A 10,892-nucleotide genomic window follows, 5' to 3' on the forward strand; every position below is an offset into this window, starting at 1 on the left:
TACATAGTGCACTACATTGACCAGAGCCCTATCCCCTACATATTGCACTACACTGACCAGAGCCCTATCCCCTACATAATGCACTATATTGACCAGAGCCCTATCACCTACACTGACCAGAGCCCTATCCCCTACACTGACCAGAGCCCTATCCCCTACATAGTGCACTACATTGACCAGAGCCCTATCCCCTACATAGTGCACTATCCTGCTCATGGGAGTAGAGTGAATAGGACACCATTTGAGACAAAGCCTCTCTCTACGTCCTTGTCTCACCTTGTCTCCCCTCGACTCCCCTCGTCTCCCCTCGTCTCCCCTCGTCTCCCCTCGTCTCCCCTCGTCTCCCATCGTCTCACCTCGTCTCCCATCGTCTCCCATCGTCTCCCATCGTCTCACCTCGTCTCCCCTCGTCTCCCCTCGACTCCCCTCGTCTCCCCTCGACTCCCCTCGTCTCCCCTCGTCTCCCATCGTCTCACCTCGTCTCCCCTCGTCTCCCCTCGTCTCCCCTCGTCTCCCCACCTCATCCAGTGGATAATTGACTCAATATGTGGCTGCTGCATATATATTACTTTATTTAACTAGGCAAGTCAGTTCAGAACAAAGTCTTATTTACAAAGACGGCCTAACCCGGACGACGCTGGGCCAACTGTGCGCCGCCCTATGGGACTCCCAATCACGGCCAGATGTGATTCAGCCAGGATTCGAACCAGGGACTGTAGTGACGTCGCTTACACAGAGATGCAGTGCCTTAGACCACTGCGCCACCGCTGAGCGTATATGAGTCTCACCACTAACAGTTATTGTATGGACTGGAGCGTATATGAGTCTCACCACTAACAGTTCTTGTATGGACTGGAGCGTATGTAAGTCTCACCACTAACAGTTCTTGTATGGACTGAGCTGCCCTGCTTGTCATTGGATTGTTATGGTATGATATCCATTTCAGAGAGTTTCACCTATAGATTCTTGAAGTCCATGTGCAGTATGTTTTCAATTAGGGTTGTTTAGGTTCAGCTGAGGTGAATATCGACTTGTGGGAATGTTGTCAAATATAAGGTTGTGTACATTTTGTGTGGATGTTGTCTAAGGTTGTGGGAATGTTGTTTAAAGTTGTTGGAATGTTGTTAAAAAAAAGTTGTCTGAAGGCTGTGTGAATGTTGTCTAAGGTTGAATAAATGTTTTCTGACTTACTCTGACATAATGAACCAAAGCAGAGAGTGCCTGCTTCCTTCAGCTTCCTCTGAAGGCTACAGCACCACACTTCCCAACAATAACTACAGAGTCACTCAACAGACCATAACTCCCTTACACAGATTTCCTGGAACATGGCAGTATGCTGTGTGAGTCGGTATGTTGGCTGAGGAGTGATTTGCTGGTGCACATTAAAAAAATGACTTTAAACAGGAGAATTTGCCATGTTTTTCACACAATATTACTCACATTTCACAAATGTAGTAGTGCATTGGCCTACTTGATATCTACAAAGACCAAGAGAAGCATACACCACCCTACAGTAGGCCCTATAGATCAGTGTGAAAACCCTACAGTAGTCCCTATAGATCAGTGTGAAAACCCTACAGTAGGCCCTATAGATCAGTGTGAAAACCCTACAGTAGGCCCTATAGATCAGTGTGAAAACCCTACAGTAGGCCCTATAGATCAGTGTGAAAACCCTACAGTAGTCCCTATAGATCAGTGTGAAAACCCTACAGTAGTCCCTATAGATCAGTGTGAAAACCCTACAGTAGTCCCTATAGATCAGTGTGAAAACCCTACAGTAGTCCCTATAGATCAGTGTGAAAACCCTACAGTAGTCCCTATAGATCAGTGTGAAAACCCTACAGTAGGCCCTATAGATCAGTGTGAAAACCCTACAGTAGTCCCTATAGATCAGTGTGAAAACCCTACAGTAGTCCCTATAGATCAGTGTGAAAACCCTACAGTAGTCCCTATAGATCAGTGTGAAAACCCTACAGTAGGCCCTATAGATCAGTGTGAAAACCCTACAGTAGGCCCTATAGATCAGTGTGAAAACCCTACAGTAGTCCCTATAGATCAGTGTGAAAACCCTACAGTAGTCCCTATAGATCAGTGTGAAAACCCTACAGTAGGCCATATAGATCAGTGTGAAAACCCTACAGTAGGCCCTATAGATCAGTGTGAAAACCCCACAGTAGGCCCTATAGATCAGTGTGAAAACCATACAGTAGGCCCTATAGATCAGTGTGAAAACCCCACAGTAGGCCCTATAGATCAGTGTGAAAACCCTACAGTAGGCCCTATAGATCAGTGTGAAAACCCTACAGTAGGCCCTATAGATCAGTGTGAAAACCCCACAGTAGGCCCTATAGATCAGTGTGAAAACCATACAGTAGGCCCTATAGATCAGTGTGAAAACCCCACAGTAGGCCCTATAGATCAGTGTGAAAACCCTACAGTAGGCCCTATAGATCAGTGTGAAAACCCTACAGTAGGCCCTATAGATCAGTGTGAAAACCCCACAGTAGGCCCTATAGATCAGTGTGAAAACCATACAGTAGGCCCTATAGATCAGTGTGAAAACCCCACAGTAGGCCCTATAGATCAGTGTGAAAACCCCACAGTAGGCCCTATAGATCAGTGTGAAAACCCCACAGTAGGCCCTATAGATCAGTGTGAAAACCCCACAGTAGGCCCTATAGATCAGTGTGAAAACCCCACAGTAGGCCCTATAAATCAGTGTGAAAACCCCACAGTAGGCCCTATAGATCAGTGTGAAAACCATACAGTACTGTCACGCCCTGACCTGAGTATTCTTTGTTTTCTTTATTGTTTTGGTTAGGTCAGGGTGATGTATGTGTTTTTGTACTGTCTAGGGGTTTTGTAGGTTTTTGGGGTGTTTACTATCTAGGTGTTTATATATGTCTATGGTTGCCTAGATTGGTTCTCAATTAGAGGCAGGTGTGTATCGTTGTCTCTGATTGGGAACCATATTTAGGCAGCCATCTTCTTTGGGTATTTCATGGGTTATTGTCTATGTCTATGTGTTAGTTGCCTGTGTCAGCACTATATTTAGCTTCCCGTTAGTTTTGTTATTTTGTATAGTTTGTTTAGTGTTCGTCTTCATTAATAAATATAAGATGTATTCATATTATGCTGCGCCTTGGTCTCCTCCATTCAACGAACGTGACAAGTAGTCACTATAGATCAGTTGGAATACCTTACAGTACTCCCTATAGATCAGTGGGAATACCCTACAGTAGTCCCTATAGATCAGTTGGAATACCTTACAGTACTCCCTATAGATCAGTGGGAATACCCTACAGTAGTCCCTATAGATCAGTGTGAAACCCCTACAGTAGTCCCTATAGATCAGTGTGAAAACCCTACAGTAGTTCCTATAGATCAGTGTTAAAACCCTACAGTAGTCCCTATAGATCAGTGTGAAAACCCTACAGTAGTCCCTATAGATCAGTGTGAAAACCCTACAGTAGTCCCTATAGATCAGTGTGAAAACCCTACAGTAGTCCCTATAGATCAGTGTGAAAACCCTACAGTAGTCCCTATAGATCAGTGTGAAAACCCTACAGTAGTCCCTATAGATCAGTGTGAAAACCCTACAGTAGGCCCTATAGATCAGTGTGAAAACCCTACAATAGTCCCTATAGATCAGTGTGAAAACCTTACAGTACTCCCTATAGATCAGTGTGAAAACCCTACAGTAGTACCTATAGATCAGTGTGAAAACCCTACAGTAGTCCCTATAGATCAGTGTGAAAACCCTACAGTAGTCCCTATAGATCAGTGTGAAAACCCTACAGTAGTCCCTATAGATCAGTGTGAAAACCCTACCGTAGTCCCTATAGATCAGTGTGAAAACCCTACAGTAGTCCCTATAGATCAGTGTGAAAACCATACAGTAGTCCCTATAGATCAGTGTGAAAACCCTACAGTAGTCCCTATAGATCAGTGTGAAAACCCTACAGTAGTCCCTATAGATCCGTGTGAAAACCATACAGTAGTCCCTATAGATCAGTGTGAAAACCCTACAGTAGTCCCTATAGATCAGTGTGAAAACCCTACCGTAGTCCCTATAGATCAGTGTGAAAACCCTACAGTAGTCCCTATAGATCAGTGTGAAAACCATACAGTAGTCCCTATAGATCAGTGTGAAAACCCTACAGTAGTCCCTATAGATCAGTGTGAAAACCCTACAGTAGTCCCTATAGATCAGTGTGAAAACCCTACAGTAGTCCCTATAGATCAGTGTGAAAACCCTACAGTCCTCCCTATAGATCAGTTGGAAAACCGTACAATATCTCAGAATACTCTTTAATCATTTCACATTCTTGGGAGGAACAAAAAAACAAGCACAAATTGTGCTCAATCTGTTTTCTACCAGTAGAATCTGCAAAATGTCAGTTTCTCTCCAGAAGTATTTTCTGATGAAAGTGAAAGAGCCTAATATGCCTAACTGAAGTAGTCTGTCACAGTGGCTGAACAGATTACGACTAAACAGTGTCATTATTTGGGGGTTTGGCAGGCCTGACAGTCACCATTGCATTTAGTCTGAGTAGCACAGTAGTAGCTAGACAAGCATGTAACCTCTGGGTTAAAGACTTAGAGATGTTAGAGAAGTCATTGTACAATGCACAGTCCCATTTTAAAAGAACAACAATGTTAAAGACTTAGAGATGTTAGAGAAGTCATTGTACAATGCACAGTCCCATTTTAAAAGAACAACAATGTTCAATGCTTAATGAACCCTTTATAAGGCCTATATAGATTCTTAACAAGTGAATCCATACTACTAGTTAGGCCTATGTAAAATGCTTATAACTGGTCCTTACACTGTAGCTCTGTCTTCTCTAAACTCTGTTGTAGGCTACACTTCTCTGTCTTCTCTAAACTCTGTTGTAGGCTAAAATTCTCTGTCTTCTCTAAACTCTGTTGTAGGCTACAATTCTCTGTCTTCTCTAAACTCTGTTGTAGGCTACAATTCTCTGTCTTCTCTAAACTCTGTTGTAGGCTACAATTCTCTGTCTTCTCTAAACTCTGTTGTAGGCTACAATTCTCTGTCTTCTCTAAACTCTGTTGTATGCTACACTTCTCTGTCTGCTCTAAACTCTGTTGTAGGCTACAAATGTCTGTCTTCTCTAAACTCTGTTGTAGGCTACAAATGTCTGTCTTCTCTAAACTCGGTTGTAGGCTACAATTGTCTGTCTTCTCTAAACTCTGTTGTAGGCTACAATTGTCTGTCTTCTCTAAACTCTGTTGTAGGCTAAAATTCTCTGTCTTCTCTAAACTCTGTTGTAGGCTACAATTCTCTGTCTTCTCTAAACTCTGTTGTAGGCTACAATTCTCTGTCTTCTCTAAACTCTGTTGTAGGCTACAATTCTCTGTCTTCTCTAAACTCTGTTGTATGCTACACCTCTCTGTCTGCTCTAAACTCTGTTGTAGGCTACAAATGTCTGTCTTCTCTAAACTCTGTTGTAGGCTACAAATGTCTGTCTTCTCTAAACTCGGTTGTAGGCTACAATTGTCTGTCTTCTCTAAACTCTGTTGTAGGCTACAATTGTCTGTCTTCTCTAAACTCTGTTGTAGGCTACAATTGTCTGTCTTCTCTAAACTCTGTTGTAGGCTACAAATGTCTGTCTTCTCTAAACTCTGTTGTAGGCTACAATTCTCTGTCTTCTCTAAACTAAAGCATGGGTGACCTGAGATCAGTCTGTTGCAGAGAGAGGGAGAGCATTATAAAGTATTTTAGGAGTCGTGAGGCGATAAGGTTTCTCCATATAACCAGGTTAGAATCGATGGGTCTGAGAGGAGATGTATATCAGGCAGCAGGAAGGGATGCTCAACAAGCAATCTGGCCTTTTATTACACTATCATATAAACCAAGATGGAGAAAGACCAGGGGTTGTATCCCACAATGACACCCTATTCCCTATTATTTAGTGCAATACTTTTGACCAGGGTCCAGAAAGATTACACTATGTAGGGAATAGGGTACAATTTAGGACATCAAACAAGATGGACACCCTGGAGAAATAAATATCAAAGCTCCGGGTTTGGTTCAGAACAAGTAGTCCTACATCAGAATGTGTTTTCCAAGAGGAACATTAGCCACAATGTGGGGATTTGAGATTAGCTTCCTGGGGGGTGAAGACAGTCACAGACCAGGAAATGCCTAGTGGTACTGGTGAGTAATAACTAGGCTATAGCCCTTGACCCTGATACTGACATTCATGACAATAGGACAGTAGTCATCCCTTATTTGGACTGACTGACTTATAAAGAGACAGATTTGGATTGAAACTTTATTTCTACCAAGTCATTTCTGACAACCAGGTCCACTCACATAGTATCCTACTGCAGGGGTTACCAACATAAACCAGCCTAAAATAATGTCACCTGTCAACACACACGTAGCCTTATACTACGGGACAATCTAAAATAGCGTCTAGATACGACACCAGGCTAGAGCACGAGCATGTCTGTTTCTGGTGGATTTGATTGGCTAAATCCCCCTAACCAGAGTGTGATTTGCGTAATAGTTCCAGAACTGCTACACTACCTGTTGATAAGAGTAGCTATCATAGACCAAGAACACAGGGAGTCATTCAAATACTGCCATCTTATCAATTCATTATCTGTGGGTGTTGTTAACAAACCTAGAATGCAACTATACTCACTGAAGACCCAGCCCAGAAAGGGCATGAGTTTCGGATGGGTGGAGAGCTACTGAGGGAGAGAGCTCCGAAGGAGAGCGCGACCATGGAGCAGCCGAGAACCAGCTGCAGTAATCCGAGGGAGAGCAGCGGGCGGCCGGGGAGCAGCGCTGGGAGCAGCCTCGACTGAGAACCAGGCATGCGAGAGGCAGATATGCAGCGGGGCGGCCGGATCCTGAACGTCGGGTCTGCCAACTGAGAGGCCAGCGGAACCCTGGTTACAGAGCAACACGATCCGGGGAGAACTACCGGGAGAGACATTGGAGACGCGCAAGCGGAGAAAGGACATCAAACTACCGAACGTGGATCGAACGTGAACTCCAAGCTAGGAGGCGGTTGATCATTTTAGTTTTGATCCCTAATTAAAGCGGAGATCTGTCAGTTGAGTTCGTGGATCTTAGTGTCATTACGCATGGTCGTATCGAGGTGGCTGAGTTTGAAGTTTTAAAATAACTGCTCTCTGTGACCAGAGCTAGGATTGCGTTTCACATATTTTGGCAGAGGCACAAGAAGGGCGGTGGAGGAGAGGCGGGGGTGCGTGGGAATAGGCCACACATCCCCGACCCCGACTGTTATGACCAAGTGTTGAGGGCGGAGAGGGGATATTATGCTGTCAAATGAAGCAATGATTTCATTCCTACTTCTGCAGGTAGATTTTATTTTGAGTCAACGCCTTCGTCATTATTTGTACAGAAAATTAATTGATAAAGGAGATTCATTAGGCTACGTCTTATTAATTGTATTTTGATGACAACTTAACTGAATAAAATGTAAATTCGTAAAAACGAGATTCTCTCTCCAGATGATTGCTTTGATGTCGATGTTGTGCTTTCATACAGGAGGTTAACTAAACACATTCCCCATCATATATTTATATGGATATGTCAATATTCCATTCCTTTACTTATATTTGTGCATATAAAGGCAGTTGTTGTGACATTGTTAGATTACTTGTTAGATATTGCTGCACTGTCGGGAACATTTTTCGCTACACTTGCAATAACATCTGCTAACCATGTGTATGTGACCAATAACATTTGATTTGCTCTAATCTCACACTCCCCTACCCTTACAGAGCAACATTTGTTGAGATGATTGTCTGTAATATGTGTAACCTTTTTACACACACAACACTAATGTTAACAGAAGATGATGTTCTGGTGAAAGAACGTATTAAAATGAGGATAATTTTATTGGTCAATTGCACACAAGGTCCATCTGAAATTTGACTTCTGCTTTAAACCCAAACCCTCTGAAAGACATACATACATGCATACATACATACATACATACATACACACACACACACACACACACACACACACACACACACACACACACACACACACACACACACACACACACACACACACACACACACTGTACATACAGTTGAAGTCAGAAGTTTAGATACACTTAGGTTGGAGGCATTAAAACTTGTTTTTCAACCACTCCACAAATGTCTTGTTAACAAACTATAGTTTTGGCAAGTCGGTTAGGACATCTACTTTGTGCATGACATAAGTCATTTTCCCAGCAATTGTTTACAGACAGATTATTTCACTTATAATTCACTGTTTCACAATTCCAGTGGGTCAGAAGTTTACATACACTAAGTTGACTGTGCCTTTAAACAGCTTGGAAAATTCCATAAAACGATGTCATGGCTTTAGAAGCTTCTGATAGGCTAATTGACATCATTTGAGTCAATTGGAGGTGTACCTGTGGATGTATTTCAAGGCCTACTTTCAAACTCAGTGCCTCTTTGCTTGACATCATGGTAAAATCAAAAGAAATAATTCAAGACCTCAGAAAATAAATTGGAGACCTCCACAAGTCTGGTTCATCCTTGAAAGCAACTTCCAAACGCCTGAAGGTACCACACTCATCTGTACAAACAATAGTACTCAAATATAAACACCATGGGACCCCACAGCCTTCATACTGCTCAGAAAGGAGACGCGTTCTGTCTCCTAGAGATTAACGTACTTTGGTACGAAAAGTGCAAATCAATCCCAGAACATCAAAGGACTTGTGAAGATGCTGGAGGAAACCGGTACAAAAGTATATATATCCACAGTAAAAACGAGTCCTATATCAACATAACCTGAAAGTCCGCTCAGCAAGGAAGAAGCCACTGCTCCAAAACCGCAATAAAAAAGCCAGACTATGGTTTGCAACTGCACATGTGGACAAAGATCGTACTTTTTGGAGAAATGTCCTCTGGTCTGATGAAGCAAAAAAATAACTGTTTGGCCATAATGACCATTGTTATGTTTGGAGGAAAAAGGGGAGGCTTGCAAGCCGAAGAACACCATCCCAACCGTGAAGCACGGGGGTGGCAGCATCATGTTGTGGGGTTGCTTTGCTGCAGGAGGGACTGGTGCACTTCACAAAATAGATGGCATCATGAGGCTGGAAAATTATGTGGATATATTGAAGCAACATCTCAAGACATCAGTCAGGAAGTTAAAGCTTGGTCGCAAATGGGTCTTCCAACTGGACAATGACCCCAAGCATACTTCCAAAGTTGTGGCAAAATGGCTTAAGGACAACAAAGTCAAGGTATTGGATTGGCCATCACAAAGCCCTGACCTCAATCCTATAGAACATTTGTGGGCAGAACTAAAAAAGCATGTGTGAGCAAGGAGGCCTACAAACCTGACTCAGTTACACCAGCTCTGTCAGGAGGAATGGGCCAAAATTCACCCAATGTATTGTGGGAAGCTTGTGGAAGTCTACCCAAAACGTTTGACCCAAGTTGAACATTTTAAAGGCAATGCTGCCAAATACTAATTGAGTGTATGTAAACTTCTGACCCACTGGGAAGGTGATGAAAGAAATTAAAGCTGAAATAAATCATTCTCTCTACTATTATTCTGACATTTCACAGTCTTAAAATAAAGTGGTGATCCTAACTGACCTAAAACAGGGAATTATTACTCGGATTAAAATGTCAGGAATTATGATAAAGTATAAATGTATTTGGCTAAAGTGTATGTAAACTTCCGACTTCAACTGTACATATACTATATAAAAGTATATAGTCACCCCTTCAAATTAGTGGATTCGGCTATTTCAGCAACACAAGTTGCTGACAGGTGTATAAAATCACACAGCAATTTCCATAGACATACAGTACATTGGCGGTAAAATTGCCTTACTGAAGAGCTGTGACTTTCAACGTGGCACCGTCATAGGTTGCCACCTTTCCAACAATTCAGTTCTTTAAATTTCTGCCCTGCTAGAGCTGCCCTGGTCAACTGTAAGTGCTGTTATTGTGAAGTGGAAACGTCTAGGAGCAACAACGGCTCAGCCTCGAAGTGGTAGACCACACAAGTTCACAGAATGAGACCGCCGAGTGCTGAAGCCCGTAGCGCGTAAAAATAATTTGTCCTCAGTTGCAACCCTCACTACCGAGTTCCAAACTGCCTCTGGAAGAAACGTCAGCACAATAACTGTTAGTCTGGAGCTTCATGAAAAGGATTTTCATGACTGATCAGCCACACAGAAGCCTAAGTTCACCATGCGCAATGCCAAGCGTCGGCTGGAGTTACCTGCCCGAAATGCATAGTGCCAACTGTAAAGCTTGGCGGAGAAGGAATAATAGTCTGGGTCTGTTTTTCATGGTTCGGGAAATTGTTATGCTACAGCATACAATGACATTCTAGATGATTCAGTTTGGGGAAGGCCCTTTCCTGTTTCAGCATGACAATGCCCCGTGCACAAAGTGAGGTCCATACAGAAATTATTTGTCGATATTGGTGTGGAAGAACTTGATTGGAGCCCTGACCTCAACCTTATCAAACACCTTTGGGGTGAATTGGAACGCAGACTGCGAGCCAGGCCTAATTGCCCAACATCAGTGCCCAACCTCACTAATGCTCTTATGGCTGAATGGCAGAAAGTCCACGCAGCAATGTTCCAACATCTAATGGAAAGCCAACTCCATATTAATGCCCATGATTTTGGAATGAGATGTTCGACGAGCAGGTGTCTACATACTTTTGGTCATGTAGTGTACATACACACATACAGGACCAGGCAGAAGATTGGACACACCTACTCAATCAAGCGTTTTTCTTTATTTTTACTATTTTCTACATTGTGAATAAAAGTGAAAAACTATGAAATAAAACATATGGAATCATGTACTAAAGAAAAAGTGTTAAACAAATCTAA

General features: G+C 42.8%; 1 protein-coding gene across 1 annotated transcript in view; it reads right to left on the bottom strand.

Annotated features, from left to right (window-relative positions):
* LOC109894961 (protein FAM189A2) overlaps positions 1-7,347 on the bottom strand; it is a 52,802-nt gene extending 45,455 nt beyond the window's left edge. Inside the window, exon 1 of the mRNA XM_031829662.1 lies at positions 6,675-7,347. Coding sequence (XP_031685522.1) covers positions 6,675-6,971 — 297 coding nt within the window. The 5' untranslated portion in view covers positions 6,972-7,347. The remainder of the gene's footprint in view (positions 1-6,674) is intronic.
* Positions 7,348-10,892: the final 3,545 nt, after the last annotated feature.

The sequence above is a fragment of the Oncorhynchus kisutch genome, linkage group LG8 (assembly GCF_002021735.2).
Source record: "Oncorhynchus kisutch isolate 150728-3 linkage group LG8, Okis_V2, whole genome shotgun sequence".
NCBI lineage: Eukaryota > Metazoa > Chordata > Actinopteri > Salmoniformes > Salmonidae > Oncorhynchus > Oncorhynchus kisutch.